The sequence below is a fragment of the Solenopsis invicta genome, chromosome 15, assembly GCF_016802725.1.
Source record: "Solenopsis invicta isolate M01_SB chromosome 15, UNIL_Sinv_3.0, whole genome shotgun sequence".
NCBI lineage: Eukaryota > Metazoa > Arthropoda > Insecta > Hymenoptera > Formicidae > Solenopsis > Solenopsis invicta.
In genome coordinates, this window is record NC_052678.1 from 7,546,014 (window position 1) to 7,570,532 (window position 24,519).

Consider the following 24,519-nt stretch of genomic DNA (forward strand, 5'->3'; position numbering starts at 1 on the left):
AAGGCGTCGGTAGCGGCGTCGTAAAGCGGCCAGAATTTTCTCGTGCGAACTTACGCGCTGGTCAACTGCTCGGCTGGGATTTACGGAACTGCATTTTATGTACTGCGGCGCAGGTGTTCCGCAGTGTTTGATAAAACAGGATTCATGGCTTTTTCAGACGACACATTTCCTTTTTACTCTTTTAAAGCTTTTGATATTCGACTATTATTATCTAGAGACCGAGGCGAATCGCTACCATTATAAGTTTTGAGACAGTTATCATTAGTTTTTTTTTTTATTTTATACGATCCATTTTATCCTGCTAGTTACTTCCGCACGCTTCCTCTACAGTGGAAACAATAGGCAACAATATTGTATTCAGCGTCAGTCGATGAATCACTGAGAGAAAGAATTTCTAAATTTTAATAAATATTATTTATTCAAACAGTATTACTGAAATATTTACTCTAGAAGAAAAAAAATGATATTTTAAATTAGAGGTTTTTGTACTATGTAAATAATTATTTATTTACATTTACATAGTAAATACTTTCTTAATAATATTCAAATAAATATTAAAACTTGGTAATTTTTTTCTCAGTATACAAGTACAGAGATTCCGAGTGCGTGAAGAAATTTTGTCTCTCATATAAAATCACGATCTCAATTTTGTGAGTTTGTAACGAGAAAGGTTAACAGGCTCTTTCAAAGAGTTTATTCATTTATAATTTTCATTTCTTTTTGGATTTTATTTTTTTTTAAATTGGTGATCCATTTCGTCTCCAAAATTGTCCTTTTCTCTTTTTATTGTACAATAAAAAAACACGTTAACATATTATAATATAAAACTCAAATGAAAGATGTAAAGAGTGAATCTCAATTAATTTTTTTTATTATTCTTTCACTTATGAAGAAAAACTGATCCGATTCACCTCGGTCTACCCCGTTATTTGCATTAAATTGCAGTAATTAGGTGCGCAAATGGTGCACAATTTAACTATTTACCCACGAGTTCGCGAATAATCTTGTTCCGCATAACTATTAATACGCGTTTCCAAGCTTAGGTGAGAGATTTGGACGTTTCGGAGTTTTGAACGATGCATGTGTCATCGTGCAGGGATAATTTCGTCGATACTTCGCGAACGAGCTGACAGTCGTGTGACTCACGATGATAATTTAATTACGGGGAGTTCGACTTATGGTCTTGCGAGGAAGCACTGAATTATTACGTGTTGAACAAAGACAAGGTAGTTCAAAGCTAATTCTAATCATCAACTGCAGTGGTATTTATGTATTCCGACTTACACAATGCATTCGCCGCGGTGCGATATACACCGGGGTTAATAATTGGCGCGCACATGCGAATATGCGTCGTGCGAAATTTCATCACGCAGCGCCGACGGCGAACTCGATGAACTCTGAAGCGACAGTAATGTGGCGGAAATTGTTTATATTTCAACGCGCGAGAGATTTGTATTGTTCGCCGATCGAATGGAACGTGACGTAAAATGTCGATTCGACCCGGGATGATTGATCAATTGCGACAATAAAGAGGCTCCGATAGCTGTTTCGTAGTGACGTGTGAATTATGATCTCCCGCCCGTGTCGAAAACAGCGTTCGGCGGTATGTCCGTCCGCCAAGATACGGCGGAGTTAATAGGTCATCGCGCGATGGGAATGTCCGGTTGAATTTGTACGAGGCAATCATCTCGAGCTCTCCCGTCGGACCGTCCGTGGCAATTACTTTCGCTTAATCGGAAGCCTCACGGGCATTTCGTACCTGCGTAATGCCATCCCGATCCGTAACCATGTTCTTACGTCATAGTTGCTTGCTCAACTTTCTCCCTCCCTCTCTCGTTTTTCTCTCTCTTTCTTTTTCAGTCTTGGGACGCAGTCCGAAAAAAAGTGGACCTTGAACTGCGAAAGCAATAACGCGCTCCACTAATAAATTACGTTCCGCAACAGATTTTAAATGTCTTTTGCGATAAGAAAGAGTGGAACTTAGCGGCGAAAGTTTCGAGTCTATTCATATATCTCATTCTTATAAAGTTTTACTTTATCTAAGATTATCAGAGTCTCTCCCTTTTCATAAATAAAGTTTTTAGAAGTATTTATTAGTGATTCTTATAACTTTGTGCGATAGATTATTACGCAGACGATGTTATACGCGACGCTGATGTGTTTTATGTTTTCGCTGATTTGGTCGGCATAACGCCGCAAGTGTAAACGATACGTGGAGATAAAACGTGGATGAATAAATGTGGAAATCGTTACGGACGCTGGTCGTGGCGACGACCAATAGGGTACGGTCGGTGCTATGAATACGTCCGTACGTATACTAACCGAACCACCGTATATTGGATCAAAGGGTGTCACGTGTGCTAAATAAATAGCTTCTATATGTACGCCGCGGGCAATAGATATAGCCGCATTGCTAATTCGTCAACGACTGATGCAGGATATTTTCGGTAAAGTACACTTACTCGCTGAAATATTTGCTATACGGCCAGAGTCTGAAGCGGAAGCTTCCAACCACGATCGTGGAGTTGATTTGAGGGCAATTCTTGTTCGTCGGTCTGACTTTTTGATCTCCGATAGATAACAGTCGGTAGATTTGTGTAGCACTGCGACTAAAAGATTCGATGATTTGTCGCGAGAATATGGAGACGGCACGCGACGTCATTAGCCGGAGTTGTCGGCGCTATAATAATCCAGCGAAACGACGCTTGGTTGTCGTCATCGGAAGCCAGGCGATCGGTCGGTCATTCTCTCTCTCTCTCTCTCTCTCGATTCTCATGAAAAGCAGTTACGCCTGGACCGCTGCCAAGATGTTCCGACGACGGAGTCGGTTCCTCTTGTCTCGCGTCCCGGTAGCGGTTTCGATTTCTGCTGATTACGGGGGAGACGCGTGGTGGTAGCGGCGATGATGATGCTACTCCTGCTGCTGCTGCTATTGCTGCAAGTACAAGTTGCTCCGAGAGCGAATTGCAGAGTGGAAGAGAAAGAGAAAGAGAAGGAGGAGATGTCTGGGCGTCCCCAGGGGCAACAGGTACTCACACATTGCCATTAGCTTTTCCGGGAGACAGACCGACCTACCTAACGAAGGTAAGGGGAACGAGAGAGATACCCGGCCGCGCCGCCACGTGCTCACGCTAAATATAACGTCTGTCCACTGTCTGCCTCTTTTCACTGCTCCTTCTTGTCTCGCTGCGCGTGCAGCCTCGACGCGCTCGCGGGACCGTTACCTCTTTCTCGGAAGAGCAGATGTATTTATATGGCAAATTGAGGAGAAACGTGCATATGTTAATAATAATAAGTTTACTGTTATGCCATGGTACACAAATTTGTTAGATATACAGATCATCCAGGTAGCTGATATGATGTCTCACCTAGACATTACTCTAAATCTGAATCAGTGGATCACTGGTGATTACCGGTCGCAAACTTGGAACTGATAAACCAGTGATTATCTTAATCTAAAAATTAATGAAAAGTTACTGATGATTATTGAAAAGTTCTTATTGATCAGCGTATCGATAAACACAATGAATTCATTTTTTAGTTCAGGTCATCACTGATTACCAGCGGCATGTTAGGACCGATGATCAAAATTATTCATTGATGCAGAAAATTTATATCATTAATATAATTTATTCCGTGTCTATTAATTTATATTAATTAATCTGAAGTATTAACGCGTACTTGTGTCTGGCTATAAATCGCGCACTTATCCGGACGAACGTTTCGTTCGCGAATAAGACCGACGACTCTGCTGAATTCAATCGGCGACAGCTGCACACGTGCCGATGTCAATTCTGAATGAACTTTGAACTTCTGTCGGTTTCCGTCCGAAAGATAAGCGAGCACTTCTTCGTCAGTCCGAAACTCGTTACACTTTTACGCGGAGAATGGAAAGTTTCTCGTCCGGTACACCGGCGGCGAGTACAACTCGGGTGCGTATTGGATTACCCTGTTGTCCCAGTTGCGGCCGCGATAAACTCTCTTCATATGCGATTCTCACCTCGATGCGTGCATTTTTCATACTCTCGGCCGCCCCACTCCTCTATTCTCTTGGCACACATCGGTAATCTAGATGCTTTCCATCATATATGTTACCCGTGTGTCACACGTGTGAAAAAAATCTCGCCGTTGAATTGTAAGAGTGATGAAATCATATTTATTTTCTAAATCTGAATCAGTGAATTCTTGCTGATTTACAGTGCTATATACTTATCAGCGATTCCGCTTAAGAGGAGGGTATTCTCATTGATCGGAGTCAGAGTGCATTATCACTGAAAGAAAGTGCATATTCACGCTGGAAGAAGAAAGATTATAAATTCTGAAGTAGTGCAGCCAGTTGAGCTGAAAAGAACAGGCCTATAGTTATAAGTATACCATTGAAATCAGACTGTTCACTTTCTCTTTCAGCGAATAATACGCTTGTTCTGATTCAGAGAGTAGAGGATTGTTCTCCATTTCGTCTCTCTTGCCATCTCGTAACGAATACGTGAGCGGGATTGCCATGTAGTTTGGGCAATTTCGTTATAATTGAATCGCGGGCTCTTCTCGCCGCTTCAAGAGAGCCGACGAGGAGTCAGAAGGAGGCGGAGTAGGAAGGAAGAAGAAAATGGCCGATGGGGCGGCTTATACGAATAACTCGAGGTTGGCACGGTCACGTCGCGGCCCTCCGTCCGACTCCATGTTCTCGTCGTTCTCTCTCTTTCTCGCGCGTCCTCCCGGTTCCTCCCGTCGTCTGTCTGCCCCGTCACCGACATGCCACGGCCAATTTCTGTCCCGCCGCATTTGTCTCTCTTTGCCAATCGTAAAAGCGCTTCGCGGAGCTTTGGAGAAGGCTCCGGCGGAGGTAGTCTGCGGGAAAAGACACGCACGTGGGCTCGGCGACGCGAGACACGGGTGGCGCGGACGGATCGTCGTGGTTAAAGAGTAACTGGCCCAGCGCAAAAACCGAATTCCGTCGCGGACGACTCGCGGAATAGCTCGGCACGGTCAACGATCGCGACTCCGATAGCTCCGCGCCACGCACTCGCGCCCGTATCGCCGCATCGCAGCGTAGAGAGACGTGTGTCGCGTAATTCGACCGAAATACCGTGGACAGCTCCTTAATTAAGTTTTACTCGCTGCCAGAGGCACACGATGCGCGCACTCTGTGCCAAGACTAATTCATTTTCCTTCGGATAGAGATCGGAGAGTTTCAGGAAGTGGATGATACAGCGATATGAAAATTTAGACCCGGCTATTTTTTTCCTCACGGAAATAGTTTGTAAAAAGCGTGCGCACCAAGATTATTCTTGGAGTAACGTGTTTCACTGTCCGACGAAAGACATCCGCATATCGCAAAATGGATGGTTTATATTCAGCTTAACGTCTCGCAAAAGCAGATCACCTCGTTAGCTGGCCGTTGTTAACATGTTGTTGTAGCGGGCGCAACATTCATATCGTGTTAAACGTCTCCGTGTAAATTGTCCTTACCTTAGGAGAGTGTGCACTCGGGCACTCTGAGACTCGGGTTTTGCTTGAAATACCGTCGCGCGCGAACTTCTTAATTAACGTCCTTCACCTGTTGCCAAGCGACACAATACCCCTTCAGGTCACTGCAGCGTAAATTACGCTCCCGTAAAACAAAAAAAATCTCGTTTGTCTTACTGCGACGGAACTATTCTGAATTGCGTACGTAATTTAAAACAAAATTAAATAGCGCGGAACGTATTATATTTATGGCTGTGCGTAACGTTAATTTTTTAGCTTTATTTGTTACAATATATTAGGTTGATCCTTATTTACATTGAATTTTTTTAAATTTAAATAGTACGACTCTCCTCAGTTTTTTTTCCATTACACAAAGAGACGACCCGTATAAAATTTAATTAAATAATAAAATATTAAACTATAGAATACAAATATTTATTTTTCTATAGTTTATTTAACATATCTCAACTGTGTCCTCGATACTTTTTACAAAATAAGTCTAATGTTTTTGAAAACAAGTTGTATAATTAATTTGAATTTTGCCCTCACGAGGCATCGGTTAATATTTATTAAGTTTATATGTGTATTTACTTAAAAATATATTTTTACTTAAACAGAACAAACAATAAATGCTTGCAACAAATTATATAAGAAAATGTGATTTTTCATGAAAAAATTTTTCTTTTTATAAAATTCTTTTCATATACATGCATGTATGTATTTTTTTAAAGAATTTTTTAATGCAGAGTGATGTTAAAGAACATCTTAAAGAACGTGTGACACAAGAACATCGTGCACTTAAAGAAACATGACATTAAATTCTCGTTTTTATCTGCAAAAAAAGTTTTTGCACTGTATTCTAAAGCTGCCTTTCGCTCTAGTGAAAGATATACGGGGTCGGCTGCCGGCTTACCGCTAATACGGATGAAGCGCAAAAGGGTTAAATAATGTAAGTAGTCGGAGTCGCGGGGCTGTCATTATGCCACGGCGCGGTGTTTTTGCGGTCGGAGACGGCGCATTCGCGATGAAAAATGATGTCTGCTACGTGGCAAGTGAGATACGACGTGGCCGGCTAAAGCGGGCTAAAGAGGACTAAGCTTATAAGCTAAGGCGATTCGGTAGTGCATCTCTCCGACTGCAATGCGGAGCATTGAATTTCCCGACTCGTCGCGCGCGGCCGGACTAAAATAAAATATTACGTATTTTATGGTGTTGTTTTTAACTGCACCCGCGACCAGTCTTTATCCAACGCTTAATCCGTCCTCGACCAAGCTGCCTGAATTATAATGCCGAGAAAACTCGAGGGAATAAAAGAGAGCGCGAGGAATTAGCGCTTTCTCGGCCAACAATGCGCCCGGCGCTTATGACGTTCGCAAGGTTATGCTTAAGGCTTCATCGAGATTCGTATATATAGACGTTATGCCCGCGTCGATGCGACGTGAAATATTTAAGAGCAAAATTATGCACGACGCTTTCGATACGGTGCCGTAATTGGCTGGAGATGGAAGACGGCGATGCAAAATAACTCACGTTTCCCTTGATCTTAGAGACGATTTATTATTTGATCGTTTGCCTAAAGGCAGATCACACGCTCCTCCACGTACACAAATATACGAAGTCTCCCGTCCCTATGAAAAATGAATAGATTTACGAGATATAAAGTCGTTACATGCTGCATCTCTACGTTAGCTTTTCGTTAGCGGCGTAAGGGACGATTTTAAATTTATCGAAGGTTTTGTGGGACGCTCACCACGACGTTGTACCACCTGTATGCACTGTGATTTTTTGGACATTATTTACGGAATGCAATTATGTATCTCTCTGGTGTGCTAGTTTGTTGAATAATTGTTTTTTTTTTTTCTTTTTGACCGACATTCGCGCCCGAGTTTACCGCGCAATTTATTCATTGGGGTCGAATGGATAAACACAGTTTTCATTAACAGCGATTTGTTTAGCAACAATAACAAACGTTACAACCGAGAAAGATGGAGCAATCGATATTCTCTGCATAATCGATATGTTGGCTTGTCTTTATATATCCGCCAGATAATTAGGTCAAATTCGGATTTATTAATCTCACCTTTCTCAATTAAAACGTCAAATTAGCGTCGAGGAAAAGTATATTCAAGTTCTATTGGAAATCCAAAAATTATCCATAATGGCCTTTTCGCATTTAATCATTTAACCAGTGACCCTCCCAGCGAAAGAATGATATTAAATATGAAAGATATTAAATTCTCAAAAAAGAATGAATGAATTAGCTTTTGGGCTGTGGCTGATTCACTCAAGATATTCATTGGCAGGGGTTAATAAGATAATTGATACGATTTTATTTGAAATAAAAAATACAAAATAGATACAAAAGAACAAATATGTATTTTAAATCAAAATTTTTAATACAAAATAGATTGTGATTTTGTTTGTTTGAATATACGTAAGAAATTTAATTAACATTTAGTTAGGTCAACAATCAATTTTGTCAAGTCAACAATTTCTTTTTCTCAGTGTACGCACTCGACAATTCTTCGCTATATCCTAAGTGAAAGATTTAAAATTCGAAAATTGCTATTTTCTCGCTATTGTTTTAATGTACTATATGTACACATGGACTTTTTGATTCTCCGGTTCGCGAGTATAGAATATCGAGAATGACCCAGTTACAGTGCTCCTTCGAAAGGTACGTTTTCTGAGAGTTAAGGAGCGCTTACCTGCGCCAGGGTTGCGTCGTCGTGTTAGTACGTATACATGTTCTCCTCCTCTCTCCAGATCTCTTACGGTGATCGAATGTTGAATCTCCGATGCGATAGGTCATGTCAATCGCAGTAGCATCTAGTAGCACGGACTCATGTCGTTATTTTCACGTGAAAACTTTGTTCTCCCTTGATCTCCGTCGAATGGGAACGCGTGTCGCACGAACGGCGAATCGACGTCGACGGCGAAACGGACTAGTTCCATTTCAAAGGAAATACGCGTCGGCAACGAGTCCCTAAAGGCCGTCGTAAAGTTTGTCGATAATGAAACGTCGAAACACTAAACACACACTCATTCATCGGGGTTTGGACCTCCTCGGCTGCTCGTGACTCGGTTACTTTGATGTGCGGTATTAACGGTCTCGTTAATAGTAATAAAGGGGCCGTGCACTGCCTCGTAAAAACGTGTCGCGTGATAAACGATTAAGTGGGTGAGAAACAGATGCGTGAACGCGAGACGTTTTTTATCGGCCTTCTTTATTTATGTTGCTTAAATGAGCTCGCAAACAGAACTACCAGTTAACCGATCGTGTTCTCGTTATAATGACACTTTAGTGTTAGATGAGAGAAAGTTATTCAGCAGCGGGACATGTCGTTGTTTCAGATTATTGTGATAAAACTTCGCGACATGACATTTCGATTCTCTTATCACATTCAGAGAATAAAACAATAAGATATATTGCGATAATACCGTGGTAATTCATGACGTGTGCCTTGAAACGCTTTAGAATTGACTCTTTTTATAACATAAATTCATATATGATATTTATTTATAAATGTTGTGTTAAACGTAACAAATTTATTTTTTAATTAATATCTAACCTCATTTTTAGAATTTCGATATAATTGATGATGGAGTACTATTGTTTGCCTAAAAAATTGCAGAGTCCTTGATAATGTTTGAAAGAAGAGTTCTGACAATTTTTATTTATTGGAAATTTTCAAATTTTTAAAGTTCTCGATTGAAATTTTTTTTTCAAAAATTTAGCATTATCTCGAAAATGCTGGGCTAGTGCTTTAAAAATTTTCCATCGAGGTATATTATGACTTCTTGATTTAAATCAATCTCAGTTAAAATTAAAAAAATTATCATGAACATCGTAAAACGAAAACGTGAAATTAGTATTTCATAGCTTCAGATTTTTATCTTTTTTTGTACATTTAAAGAGAACTCATTTCTAAATGCATCAGTGCATCTCTCCCGGAAGAAGCACTATATTAATTATCTGATAATGAGATGTTAACGCTACGAGAAAACGAGAGTATTGTTCTTATTTTTAATTAAAGTACGCAGTAGATAGTATCACTTTGGCGTACACTTTCTATAAATGGAACCTTTCAGGCATTTTTTTGGCTGTAAATAAAACATTTCGCTTGACATAAAGTGTAGCGACTACCGGTTGCTACCGTGTGCTACCGTGAATTTTCATTTCGTGCACCAAATGGGACGGCATCGTTTGCTACCATGTGGAATTTCCGCTACACTTGCCAATTCCGTGTTGCATGAATGAGAAATTTTGCGAAAATATGGATACCGCCAAGAGGTTCTCGTTAATGATTACAAATTTGTCCGCCTCACATTATTATTAAATAGTTTGATTTACAACTGCGTTAATCCGCAAACTAGATTTCACCGAGAAAAGTCAAGAATTAATATGATATTTTTATCAAAATTCTATTTAGACGCGCTTGTTCTGTCATTTAAAATCTTAAATGAATAAATAATTCATATGCGCCAATTTTATTTGATACAATTGTAATAATTCGCAATTTCTCAATATTGCAGCGTGTTCAAAGTGTGTGCGGCCAGACAGTTGTTTGTACCAGCAGTATGTTTACGAACGCGTCCCATTTAATCTTTTTTTTGTGTTGTGCGCTAACGTGTGCGAAAAGTGAAGTTCTCTGTACTCGGTACAGGTCGACAAATTTACACTACGTCGGCAGCGCGCGTAAACGGCTGCAACCGTTAAAATGCATCGCTTGGTCATCGATTTATCGACAAAAATCGAGCGAGTAGCCATTGTTGCAGCACGGTTGCATATTCGCTTTGACGTTACTGACGTTTAACTCTTCATCTACGAGCGTTTTTTATGCTTTCCACGTCGCAGAATCTCTTTACCTTACCTATTTAATTCATATGTAAATTAAAACCGCACATGCACACACAGATATAAATTTCATTATTAAAATTGTAAATTTAATTAGTTGTACAACGTGTTTTACTTATTCCGTATATTTTAATAGCTTTTAGTCTCGAAGATTAATTAAAATTGACAACATTAATATGAGAATATTAAGTGATCATAATTTTAAAATTAAGCGATCGATTGAAATCGCATATATAATTGGCATATTAAAATTTGTAACTGTGCTTACATATACACCGAATGTTATCCATTATTGATTTTCATAATCCAGATGATATTAATTTTAATATCTATTCAGCTGATCTTAACTTTTTTTATAACTCCTAATTACAATGAATTTAACTGATTTAATTAATTTGGTGAATAAGTTTAAGATCTGATATCAGTTCCTAATTATATGCGATGCGCATGTATTTGCATGTGCTGCCCGAATATACCGAGCGTTTTTATTGTGAACGGAATTATTCGTTATCTTACGCGACGCTAACGAGCCCATAAAAAGAAGTCCATAAAATGCAGCTCGTAATGTGCGGTAATAGTACGTTGAAATTAACGCGCGTTGCGCGAGGTACCGCGGTATATTCTCGACGTCCGTTTATTATATGATGTATTAAATATTTCGTAGCGGTAACAGCCTTGTTTTCGTAACAGCTTGTGCGTCGTGTTACAATAACAAACACCGAGCATCGCGTCACACGACGGCGTGCCGGTCTACCGTTGCGAAAACAAGGTCACTGTGCTCGGTCGTGTTATCATTCGCGCGGCCGCGACTCGAAAGTACGCACCGACAGGTAGCGGTGCGTAATTTTCTATCGAGACGCAATCACTCCTTGCGAAGAGTTAACAACTATCAATGACGCTGCTTATCTCAACGCTTGAGCGGGCGCCTGATTTTTTTTACGACGTAAATGATTGCGGGAATCAAGTTGACTCACACTTTAATTTATTTATATTTTATCTGTATAAAGTCTTTTATTTTTACTGACACATACATCTTAAACATGAAATCATTTGCAAGCATTAGAAGTTTAAAAAAAATTTATATTTCTTAAAATATTTCTTTACATAACGGTTTGAATAATAAATTCATAGCTTTCAAGTTAATGAGTAAATACAAGCACTTCAAATAATCAAATAAATTTTAATTATTATTTTATTAAGCCAGTAATAATTTGGAAAGTGACGTAATATTAGACGTAGTATTTTTATTTTATGAGTATCTGTTTTGTAGTATTAATTTTTTAAAGCATATTATACAAAAAAAACTGATAATATTAATAAACGTTTTTATTATTAAAGAATAATTGAAAATAACAATTACCATTTATTAAAAATAAAAATGATTAAGGTACAAAATATAATATATGTTTATACTGAAAAAATTTAAAGAGATGTAAAAATAAACTAAAAGTATCTGTAAACTAAAAATAAATTTTTAAGCAACATTTCGAATTGCACGGAAAGTTACGTACGTCGTCTGGAGGTTAAACTGACCCAAGGGATAAAAGAACTGCTGTTTGTAGCTAAAATATTCCGGCGTTATTGATGCTATGTTACTTGGCTGAGGTGGAAGTCAAGACTAAGGTGTAAAAGGAAAATACCGAGAGCGAGCGGTAGAATCGCAAATAAAAGCGAGAAACGGAGAAACATTCATGTATTCGTGAGTCTGGGTCAATTTGACCCCCACGCGCCTGCTTAAATATCTGCGCATTACAGCAAAGATCGATGCGACAGGCAGGATGGGAGTAACATTGTTTTCAATGATAGCTATTCTCCAGCGGTTATTAGATTCGAACATGCATGTCACATTGCAGTTCAACTGTTCCGCCTATTTAAATGCAATTTAGCCATTCGTTTTCAAATCGAGAAAGAGATTCAAGACGGTCGTGATTTATCGATCGTTACTGTACGTGCCGAGAATGCTTTGTACATTACTTGCGTACAATGCTGAATTTCAGTTGTTTACTCTCGGACACTCGTCGCGCCATTGACGCTATATTAATCATGCGATATCATAAAGTTGTCGGTGCTATTTCCAAACTTCCGTGTTTCCACGGAACGCCGCATTGCGCCGCACGTAGTTTGTAAATACAGTGACTTCGTTTCATGAGATTTAAATCTTCGCGTTTCCAGGTTTGTGAGATGTTGCAATTTACGAGGCATCTTAGACGAACGGGATTTTTTGCGTCACTCCGTCACATAACAAAGTGCACATCACGTAAATAGCTATATTTTCGCGCGTGAATTGTGTTGAGTGCCACGAAGAAATCTGACAGGAGGAAGAGGAGGAGAAGGAGGAGAAGAAGGTCTAGGAGGCATGCGACGGCGGAGCAACCTTGGGGTGAGTAATTTATTATTTATATCTGTTACCTATCACTCGTGAAACTAATTATTTATTCTCGCAACACACGGCCCCCCCCCACATGACGTGGCCCTCGCGCGCTTTTGGTATAAGACGACGCGTTAGATGACACGTAAAATATTTCTAATTATTGCATTTGTATTTTACAGATCGACGTAGTTGCGTCACAACCTACGCTGCTGCGCATCGTATCGGTGAGTGCGAAACTATCTTTTACATTGATCTGAGGTAACGGATGCGTGAAAAAAATCGCGCATAATGTGTACATAATAAATAAATAAGCATTCAAAGTTGAAGAATGCAAGAATATTAAAGGAAAGAAATAAATTAAAAATTGCACAGCTCTATTACCTTAAAATGGATAGGCAACGACGAATTAGTGCTTTAATATTTAATCCGGAAATATATTTTGATTTGTCACATATTTGTATGAAGGGCTTTGTAGGACAGGCAAGCTTTTCAGAAAATGCGGTTGAGAATGCCATGAGGATATAACATTTTATTAATATCGTGTTGGGTATTTATTTTAATCTGTGATGAGATTATAAATGAATTATATTTCTGCTTATTCAGATAAATAATGAGAAAAGTGAAGCAATAAAAGAAAATAAGATTACAACGAGCACTTTTTAGAGTATAAAAATTATGTAAGAATTTCTTCATGATGTTTATACAGATAATTAAGATCGGAAAAAGATATTTATATATTAAATGTATTTCAAATAAAATATAGAATAGAAACAATTTATTAATATTTAGATGTGGCTTTATTTTCTTTCTAAATATTTTTTTTAATAGAATTTGAAATTTCTATTTGGTTTTTCCATTTTCTTTATCCATGTATATTTTCTTTCGTTTATATTTTATCAAATAATATCAATATACCGATAATTTCTTAAATAGCACAAGTAAAATAAAGAAAATATGTAAAAAAGCCTAGAAATGATAAAGTCACATTGTTTGAAACTAATTTAGAAACTCGTTGATAATTATTAACTACTTCTATACTTGTGATATTTCTATTTTATCTTAACCTTTTATAACTATTTATCCGTACATTTACTGATTACTTGATATTACCTGACATGAAATGAAAAGAGAGATTTGTAAAATGTTTTATGGTAAAATTAATTCCCGAATTTATTGAATAATTAATGTGTACATTAAAAATATTTTAGTGATTATTAATTCAAAATCAACTGATCAGTAAATATTGATATTGCTTGAAAATTAGTAATAGGTTAACAGTTTGGTACACATATAGGTTCAGTTACATTCTTAGAGGTACATTTCTATATTATGCAACGTATGATATTATTCTACGTATTCTATACATTGTATATATATGTATATATATATATATATATAACATATATATATATGTATATATATATATAACATATATATATATATAACATATATAATACTCTTCTCCAACATTGATTGTTTATATTTTTAAAGCTATCATCTCGATTTTATTTAGTTATATGTTAAAATATATAATTTCTATTAAAATTATTAATTTAGTTAATTTAATACAAAATATATATTAAAATATTACACGAGATATTTACACGAGAATAATTAATTTTATATTATATATATTAAAATATTGTTTAAATATCTTATTAGCTCTTAAGAAAACATCGACTTTAATAGTTTCGCAAAGCGCGAATTGTAATTCTAAAGCAATACCATTAGAGTTGCGAATTTACATGCTTCTCTCATAAAATGGAGAAATATTATAGAATCCAAATCGAAACCGTAGTATGAAACGAAATTTGCCACAAAATTCGAATCGTCAGAACCGACATTCTTTTGTAACGAAAGTTGTAAATATTATTTTACTTGCTACGGCTAATTTCTCAAGTTAAATTTATAGTTGTCTTTAGCCAGGAATTTTGCGTGTAATATTACAGCTGGGGACGTTTGTTCTTGCTCAACTGAAAACTTTCGGATATTTAGGGCATCAATTCGAAGTCCTGTTACTCAATTGACGTGAAAGTGCGCTGTTAAATTTTGGTTGCATAACAACGGACAGAATAAGACATCGATTGCATTACTTATCAGACATTATATAAAATGTCTGATGTAAAACCTTAATAAAAAGTTAATAAAAGTATTCTTTTAATTAGACATCGGATATTTATTGCAATTATTTATTGCAATTCTTTATTGCAACTATTTATTGCAATTATTTATTGCAAATGTGCACAAAGATATGCACCATTAAAACGTTCTTTCAATAAAACAAATTTTTATTTTGACTTTGCTTTCTAATTTGCTTTCTAAAAAAAATATACAATTTGCATAAAAATCCGACGTGTACTTATAATTATTCGTTACGAAAGCTCTAGGATTAGTCAATTATTTTTAACCAAGTTCCTCAGACATAATTAAGTATTTTTGATTTTATCGTAGCGCTATTATCATTGCTATTATCTCGCAACCGATCTTATCGATTCGTAATTTTCATTATCCTGCAAGACATTACGGCATGATCGCTCTCGACGTTCGACGCACTCGCTTGCGACATTTTGCATCGCTCGAAGGAATCGCGTCGGGGGCCCTCGCCTCGACGCCAGACGTGGCGTTTACGCGCGACGCGATGATCAAAATTGAGCTCATTGAACTCCATAATGACATCATTTCCGGTAAGTCGCGGCACGTCGCGACGGAATTCCAAAAGGTTTACTGGTGCTCGGTCCAACTACGCGTGCCTCCGTTTTATGCGGAGGCGAATGCCGGCAGCTCCGAGCGTGCATTCTTGACCGAACAATCGCGCCGGTGCCACGAGCTAATGTACGAATCGTAGTGGTCATTATATTTGATCGTCTCTCGCTCTCCCCCTCTCTCTTCTCTCTCTCTCTCTCTCTCTTGTTCTTTCTTTTTCTCTCACCGTGTATGCGCCGTAAATTATTCGCAGTCGTCCGAGTCTCGCGCGGTAATTCCTCTATGCGCGCATCGAGTGACAAACTGACGACAGGTGCTTTTAAACAACCGACCTGTCTTACTAGCGAAGCTACTTCTCCCCGTTCGACGCCGGCCAGAAACTCTTGTTGTTTCTTGCCGGCTCCAGCCCGTGGCTTTTATTATATAAACGGCCAAATTCTGGCTTGAGCTCTCCGAGAACTCCCTCGCGACCGTATTATTTTTCAAGATGTCGTAAAGTAACGGTGGTGCTTATACTACCGGGATTTTTATCGTTTTTGATACGTCTTTGTTACTGTTGTCCGAGCGAGTCTCGGATCGTTCCTCTACTGGCAAGTCGACAGAATGTCTAGCGCGATGACACGGACTCGCGCACCGTTTTCCCTTCGAAAACAGCAGCAATGAGATCGAGATGAGGCGCCGCCGTCGTTGCCGCCACCGCCGCGAGGCCTCTTTTATCCGACAGCGTACAAATATCACGAGAGTAAATAGCCCGAGGTGCGGCTCTCTTTGTCCACCCACGCGAGTTATAGCACCAAGTGGAGAAGATACACGCGACTGTAATTCACCTTGAGCCTCTGAGAGACGAGATTGCCGGCTGGAGAACCACCCGCAGTCGTCTATTTCGGTTTAGGAAGAAAAGTCTGCGACGGGACCACGGGAGGCGACCGGGCCGTACCTTCGGTAAATACGTTCTGCATGCGCACTCGCACTCCGTGAGACTCGCGTACCAGACGATCGTTACTTTTAATCAATTATAAACTCGCGTTTTTCTTCGTCTGCCGTCCGTAATTTTTAACGCCGCCTATATATATGACACAATTTTATTTTTTAAGAGGTCCCCTTTTTCTCTTCGTCACTGTGAGGAATCAGTATATTTTATATTTTATTATTACACATGTCAAAGACATTAGAAATTTATGCCATTTCCGCTTTATTTGTACACGTTTGATTGAGTTGACCTGAAGATTCTTACATCTTTGAACAAGTTAATATCAACGATAGGGAGGGTTGCTAGAAGATTATCAGAAGACAGTAATTTGACAGTTAACATTTGTTTCTTCCGTAAGTGGATTACGATTTGCATATTCACGTTACGTCGACCGAACAAGCTGTAAAGTGTTAGTAAGTCGACCAGCAGGGCTGATGTGTCACGATATAAAGGGAAGGGAGAGAAAGGGTGGGAGGCAAAAGGAGAAACAAACGTGACTCGCGGCAATTATCGTTATAAATTAATAAGAAAAAACGAAACTAATGCTAACTCGTCGCGTTATAGGGCAGATAATCTAAAAATTATTTATTTCAAGCGTTAACCCTTTCGCGTTAGGTCGCAGATTTGTATCTCGTTTTCATTATTACCTGGCAGATATATCTAAAATATATGTTTGGCGAGCGTATCGATTTGTATGAATGGCTACTAAATACCCGTAAAAGTGGGACGCGCGTCAGGAAAATTTTTTTTTAAACGGGCACGCGATCCTGCGTGCGGTACGTGCGTGTATTCACCTGTAACGAGTGATACGGCTACGTTACGTTGATGTGTGTTACGCAAAAGTTGCCTGTCGGTGGCTCCCGTGTCAACGATCTATCGCGTGTCGCGTATGAAAGTGTAATTTATACCGGGTGTAACCTCGAACGGGGTAGGAGAAATAGTTAAGGCTCCGACGTACGAGCGACTCTTCTCCTTCTGTTTGGATCTTGCATCTTGTAGACGACGCGAATATATATAGCTGCGCACAAAAGAACGCTTGCGGTTTGCGTCAACCGCGAAATGTGTTCGCGGCGAATACATTTTACGATAATGCGCGCCGGTTTCTTGGCTTTTATCTACGAGTGATCCTTTAAAGTTTCCACGTCGCTCGGCGACCGGTTGCGAAGATCTAGCGCTGACATTGCTGGATTGTTTTTTCCCCTCTTTGGCCTCTCCTCGTTGGATCAATCTCTTTTTTGTCTGGAACTTACTTTTGCGCAGTGTCCGAAATTTCGATCTCGATAAAAAAAACCCCACAAAGAGTTTTGGAAGTTTAAGTGTTTGACCGGTAGAAAATGTAAAAAACTTACCTTGCGGACGGCTTTCTGCTTACATTTTAGTAATATCCCGCGAATTTTGCGGGAACTGAAATATTCACTCGCGAAGTTGCTTCAGCTGATAGCCGGAGATTCCATTTCAGCGATTGGAGATGCGCGCGGAAATGTAAATTTTATTGCGATAGGAATAGGAAAAGTTTCGTCCGCGAGTTTTGCCGCCGCCGCTGCCGCCGGTGTGTTCCTTTGGTTTCTAAGGCAGAAGTTCGATTGGATTAATACGATGTCACGAGCAGCGCCGTGCATTCTTTTCTCTCCCGGTAAGTTTTCAGTTATCGCTCCTCTCTCGTCCTTTTTGCTGCTCCGTTAAGCTGAATAACAATGTCTGAACTCCCCCGCTTGAGAATCGCTTGACGAAGCGTCTTTGAGACTCGGATCATAATTGAGGCGGGTTTCAATTTTGCAAGAATAATAAGTTGTTTTTCCCCGACGGGGAGAATCTTATACTCGTTTCTGGTTCTTATGAGTGTTTATATATATATATATATATATATATATATATATATACGCGCGCCCCCGAGGCGTCGAGCAATTAACAGAATCGTTAATCAACGAGTTGAGAAATTTCACGAAAGTGGTGAAACCATTATTAGCGAGGAATGCCATCGGCGTATTAATATTAATATTTTTGCAGTCGCTCGGTGTGTAGCCAATCGTTTGTCAATATTTACTTTGACATATTACATCCAGTGCATCTCGCGCACAGGTTATTTGCCTGGTAGTTTGGCTGTACAGTGGTTCGGGGAGGGCAATTCGAGAAATTGATCGTTTATACAGGTAGACGTTGTTTCACGAGTCGATATATCCGTCTTTCGTATATACAGTGCGTAAGGCCTTCGGCTCGACTGCCGCGGATACCGAAGAGCTAAGCGACAGAGTTGCGCCGGTAAGCGAGCATCGATTATCTCTTTTCCGCGAGCGCGGGGCGGTCACAAAAGATTTTTGAGAATTACGCGTTCTATGCGTCGGGCAAATAGAAGAAGAACCTTATTTTGTTCTTGCCATTGATTTCCATCTCTTTTCAGACGTCCTCCTTTCAATGCCTGTATACATTTCAATGCCATGGAAATGGAATGGCCGACGTCACTCCGCGGCTCGAAAGTGAATGGAGGGAAACACATCACGTGTTTACACGCAAGATATTTGTCTTTCTACCTCCTCGCACACGCCGCGGAACGACAGTCGGCCACTCCAGTTTCCATTTCGGATACACACACACACATCGCGACTCCGCGTAAACGTCCGTGTATCTCGTGTCTTTCGCGTTCCGATATCAGTTCGAGTTTACGTGTTTTTAGAGTCCGCCGTCACGTCTCCGTCGATTACGAAGGACAATGGCGACGCGACCGACTTGTCCGTAGTCTACATAATTCGCAAAGTAATATCGATAAATAAGTGATATAATCGAGCCGACGGGGGCCATCGTTACGACGGACACGAGGCCGTCCCCGGGATTGAAGTTAGATGGGGTCAGTTGCCCGGGTGTACTTCCAACTTCAGGACAGCCTAATTAAACTGTACTCAATTATAATTCCTCCGAATACACGTGCGCGCGCTCGCGCATTGCCGGCGCACGGTCGAGTATCGGCTTCGGGGCAAACGAGGCCGTAAATTTACTATCTAATTACAGCGTTATGCTAATCGAACCGTGAAGTGAAAATTTAATCTCCCCCTTCTTGTTCTATTATAAAACAGAAAACTTTCTTTTTATCTTTGCGTCATATCACGGAGCGACATTGGCTGCTTCACGGTCTCAGAAAGCGAAGCTCATATTGAGCGATCACTTTGTCACGCCGGTTGCTATTTTCCTACCTTTATCGTTAATTATCACGACGATGATTAATTGCCGTTATTTGCGCGTGCAGTCTCGCTTCTTATTTGCGCCTTCAATTGTTTCAACTAAAATTAGCTGGTTTATCTCGAGTGGGGGAGGAGCTGCAAAACGCGTGTACTCAAGTTGTTTTTTTTTAATTGTTATTTAGTATTTATTATATTTTCCACTTGGTATTTATGTATTGATGACGCAAATGAACGTTGGAAATTAGTTTGACATTTCACACATTTATTACTATAATGTTTAACCTTTCACCAGCAACAAATTAATTTAGCTTATAACTTAGTAAAAGGTATTATTTACGTCATTGGACGTCTAACAAGTCGTATTTAAGTTATTTAAAATCGAATTTATGAACTGAAATATTAAAAATATAAGGAATTATTGACTAATTATTTTAGAATAAAATATATAGAACAAACTTTCGCTTTTATGAAAAAAAATTTACTGAAATTGCTGAAAGTGTTTATATTATTGTCAGCTACAAAAATTGATAAACAATTAACATCAATTGCCTCTGATTTTTTAACATGTTAGTACACGCAAAACGAGATATAATTCAATTTTTATCTCGCTTATATTTTTGACATTAAATGTTACTTTAAATGCTACATTAAACAAAAATATAAAATATTGATGAGGCGAGCGATACGATGGCAGCAATTCTCCCTCATATTTTTGTTATTATCGTTATAGAGGTGTTACACGTTTCTGTTATATCTTCGGTTTTGCATTGACATTCGGCTCGTCCTCGTGTTCTCGTCTAGATTGCTCGTGAATTGGATCTCCGTTATATCTCTGACGTAGACATGCGTCAAGCGCTTCTGTCCGACGCGGCGGTCCAACCGGACTGCTCCAAAATCAACGAGCCAGCGAACTGAATGATTCGGATTCAGCATAAGTTACCGCCTGGTGGCTATATCCCTTAATTCTCGTGAGCGAGTCAACGTTCGTCGCAACGACATTGCTTCCCGACATCAAAGCTCGATTCTGCGACATCCGTACACCATCGGTTCCGTGAGCGCATGCAGAAATGGGATTTCCGTAGAACAAAGTTACCGAGTGCACTTTGGACTTTTCCTCTGGTTGCATTTGCCTATCAAAATTTTTGCGTTTCTAATTTCATGCTCACAATTCCGTAAAATTCTGCTGTACAGTTTTCTTTTTTTCCAAATTTTTGCCACAAATTGAAATACTGTGTATTTAAATATGAGTGTACAAATATTTACGGATAATTTTTATAATGTTATGTACATGAAAAGAACAATTTTACTGCAGCATGTTTGCAGATTTAGTTACATACAGAAAATAATTTTATGTTCAGCCATCGAAATAATTATGTTAGGACGTCCAAGCATAATTTTGCAAACAGTTTTTGACATTCTAGCCAACCAAGTTAAACATTCGGTACAATTTTTGAAATGTTACATAATTATTTTCAGATCTCTATTTCAACAAAATTGTTCTTTCCGTGTAAGAACGATGTTTCACGACGCACAGAAATCTATGTGATATCAAAAATATTTTATTAAATGAATTTTAATATGTCGCGATCTGTTGATGCCGATTATGTGACAAATAATAGGATTAAATATCAAAATAATGGATCAGATAATGGATTATGTATAATATATATACATAGTAAATATTGATTTTATTAAAAAATGGCAAAGAGCTGATTGCTCTGAGTCACGATCAAAATAACAGACAATGGTGATAAAAACAGAAAAATGACAGGAAATCTCATTTTGTCGTTCGACATTTTTTTTATTACTTTTCACATTCGATGGTTTTGCAATAATAAGTTTCAAAATCAGAATAGAATTTAGTTATTTGTCGATGAGAGAATGATGTTTTATGACGTACATAAATCTAACAATAAGTGAGAGATTTAAAAATATTTTTTAAAAATTAATTTTAATAAAATGCAGTGACATTGATGTCCATTGTGTGAATTAAATATCGAAAATAAAATAACGGAGCAGATAATGTGTCATAAATATCGATTTTATGAAAAAGTTGCAAAGAGCCGATTGCTCCTAATCACATCAAAATGACAGACAATGGCGATAAAAACGGGAAAAAATAACAGGAAATCTCATTTTGTTACTCGAAATTTTTTTTATTACTTTTCACTTTTTACATTCAACGGTTTTACAATAACAAGTTTTGAGAGATCAGAATATAATTTAAACATTTGTTAATAATTGCATTTTGCATAATTCGAAGTAAACTCGTTTGTGGCGGGCCACGGGTGGTCGCGGGGGGTTGGTAGCGAGGAGGCGGATGGAATGGTGGGAGTCGACGCGCGCGGCCATGTGCTCGCGTCGTAGCGCTCGATCAGTCGACGCCGCGCGCTCACATCGAACAGATCCTCGTCGAGGGGTCATCTCCTCGCGAGACAAACGTGCTATATCTGCGATACGGACGTATCCCCTTCCCCCCTCGCTCTCTCGTTCTCCTCGTACGAGGTGTGCGTAGTAAACTCGCACGCACGTAGTGCGCGTGGACACGTGTGTCTGATGCACTTTTCTCTCGAGCGCGCGATGACGACAGTGATCGCGTGTAATCGTTTTTCGCATCCTTCGAGTCTCGTGTGACGACGCACCTTTCCTTCGTCCGTTGGAAACCCGTCGCGAGGGAGAGAACTCGTGATCGCGCTAACCGAGAGGAAGAGAGTTCACGCAGGAGCTTTTTGCGTAGCGGATAACTATATCGAAAAATGCCAAGGTGATCGTCTTCCCCCCCCTGGATGTCCCTCATCTCCTCCTGGCGTTTCGAGAAAAAGCGATCGTCCGCGTGAAACGCTGCGCTCCTCTCGCTGCGACGGAGACGAAACTTGACTTTTCGATTTTTCGCGTTTTCGCGCTCGTCTCTCTCACTCTCTGTCTGTCTCTCCCGATTTCGTCGAGTCCCGCGCACGCTGGAGCGTGATTCTCGCCCGGCCGACACGTCATCTGATCGCGGTTGAGAGCCGCCAGCCAGGATGCATCACACGGCGCCGTGGTATCTGCCCTGGGGTCTGAAGCTGGTACCGCTGCCGATTCCACCGGGACATCCAGCCTCTGGCATCCCGAATCCCGCTGGGCTTCACCTGCTGACACCTTTGCCCGGAATCTACGCACCTGAGCCGCGTAAGGTACGTCGCAGTATCGTCGTCGTCCCTCTCCCTCCGTCCCGCTGTTTATTCTCCGCGTTTCCGCGAGACTTCGACAACTTCGGTATTGACTTTCCTTTGCGGGACTACGCTGCGTTCCAGCTTTCCCGTAAGAATGGAGAATCTCATTTTGGAAGTACATATACAATGATATCGAGGGGGAGAGAGAGTTACCTCGGTGCCTCGCCAAAAATTGAGTTAAGCGGTCCCTAAGGAAAAAGTTGGAAATTGATTTCCGAAGCGCGCGAGACTCCGGAAACTCAAATGAAATATGTCGTGTTTCTCATTCAAGCTGCGAAGTTTTAGCTTCACTTTGAGTCACGCCGAGGTTTAAAGTTCGTTATCGCGAAGAAAGCAGCGCATTCGTCGGTCTTTTCGTTATCACCGGAACGAGTCGGTGCCGACGACGAGCGAGAGCCTCCGTTCATTGAGAGTGAATCGGCGGAAGTGGCCGTGATTGAAAAGCTGCAACGTGGTTTCGCGGAACTGGAACTGTCTTCCCTCTTTCGCGGAATCATCGGCGTGGATCGCTTTGAGCGACGACTTTGCTCGTCAATGGCAATATTTGGGACGTGATTTATTTATATGCGATGATGGCCGCGGACGGGATGAATAGGTCGGCAATACGATCGTTCAGTTGGGAGTTGCGATAGTTGATTGGAGAAACGGGTTACGGGCGATCGCGTCGAGTGTTATGCACGGTGACGCGAGCGCCTGGCGGCGGGATGATGATGTGCTCTCCGCGATTTCTCACTTCTCCGTGAATCACTCTGTGTCGCAATAGAAGCGATAGATTATCTTTTTATTCAAAGCAGGGACCATGAGCACAATGACAATTAATCTCGACGCATCTCGCTTTAATCGTCGGCTGAAACTATAGTTAAAGGAGACCTTTTGCTTGGTAAATAATTACGTTAAATTATAATATTGCTGTGTAAATTTATAAATCGCGAAAAATATTTTAATTGTCGCGCCTGTCGTTAATACGTTATTTTAACGCTGAAACACAGGCTGACCGAAATTAGATCAGCCGAAACGGACGTTTTATATATTATTGCAACTATTAACAATACATATCGCGTCGCGTTTGCCTATTTATAAATAATTAGAGCTGTCCGTGTGCCAATTCCAGTTACCTGTGTGTTGGTCCGTCTGTCCTTAGCGCGCTTCTATTCTAGGTAAAATCCAAATAGTCGGCGCGAGTACACGAGAGCGAATGCATCTAAAATAACCTGCAGAGAATGCTCGTCGCCTGTATTAGAGATAGCATGACGGGGTTATTCATATCAGAGCATCATATGTACGTGCGTGTACGACAGCAACTCTAGCCCGGGGATCTTTGAATTCGAATCTGCTCGGGTACCAGGCGAACGAATGAGTGCTGAATATTTCACGTTGCGTCGTGAATTACGATTCGATATCTGGGATGGAGCAAAAATTGCTCCGGCGCCCCTGGTATCGACGATAAGCGACAGACGAGTCAATTTGTGAGCGCGACCACCGCCGCTTCCACCGAACTCGGTGACAAATGAAGATACAGCTCTTCCTCTCGTCGTTTTTATCGCCATTTATCTAACAGCTTTATACGGGAGAGAGAGAGAGAGAGAGAGAGAGAATAAAGTGGAATTGTCCTCTCGCGAGGTCGGGATTCTCTAATAATAAAGGACGCGAAACTTCCTCCGCGAGTTTACGATCGGCGGAATTCCGATTCGATCTACGAACCACTTTCGCGCGTTTCATCAAACTCGATATAACTATATATGTAAATCTCTCTTTCCCACGTATTC

The 24,519-nt window shown here is 40.0% G+C and overlaps 1 protein-coding gene across 4 annotated transcripts in view; it reads left to right on the forward strand.

Moving 5' to 3' along the window:
* The window catches only part of LOC105198399 (RNA pseudouridylate synthase domain-containing protein 2), a 150,325-nt gene that overhangs the window by 24,440 nt on the left and 101,366 nt on the right, over positions 1 to 24,519 (forward strand). Inside the window, exons 1-2 of one of the 4 annotated variants that reach the window (XM_039457943.1) lie at positions 12,561 to 12,704; positions 12,875 to 12,919. The exons of 1 other annotated variant lie outside the window; for it this stretch is intronic. In XM_039457943.1, the coding sequence (XP_039313877.1) occupies positions 12,681 to 12,704; positions 12,875 to 12,919 (69 nt within the window). In that variant the 5' untranslated portion in view covers positions 12,561 to 12,680. Of the gene's footprint in view, positions 1 to 552; positions 3,029 to 12,560; positions 12,705 to 12,874; positions 12,920 to 21,894; positions 22,715 to 24,519 lie in introns of those variants that run through there. 2 more of the 4 variants (XM_039457942.1, XM_011165095.3) reach the window with 2 other exon arrangements.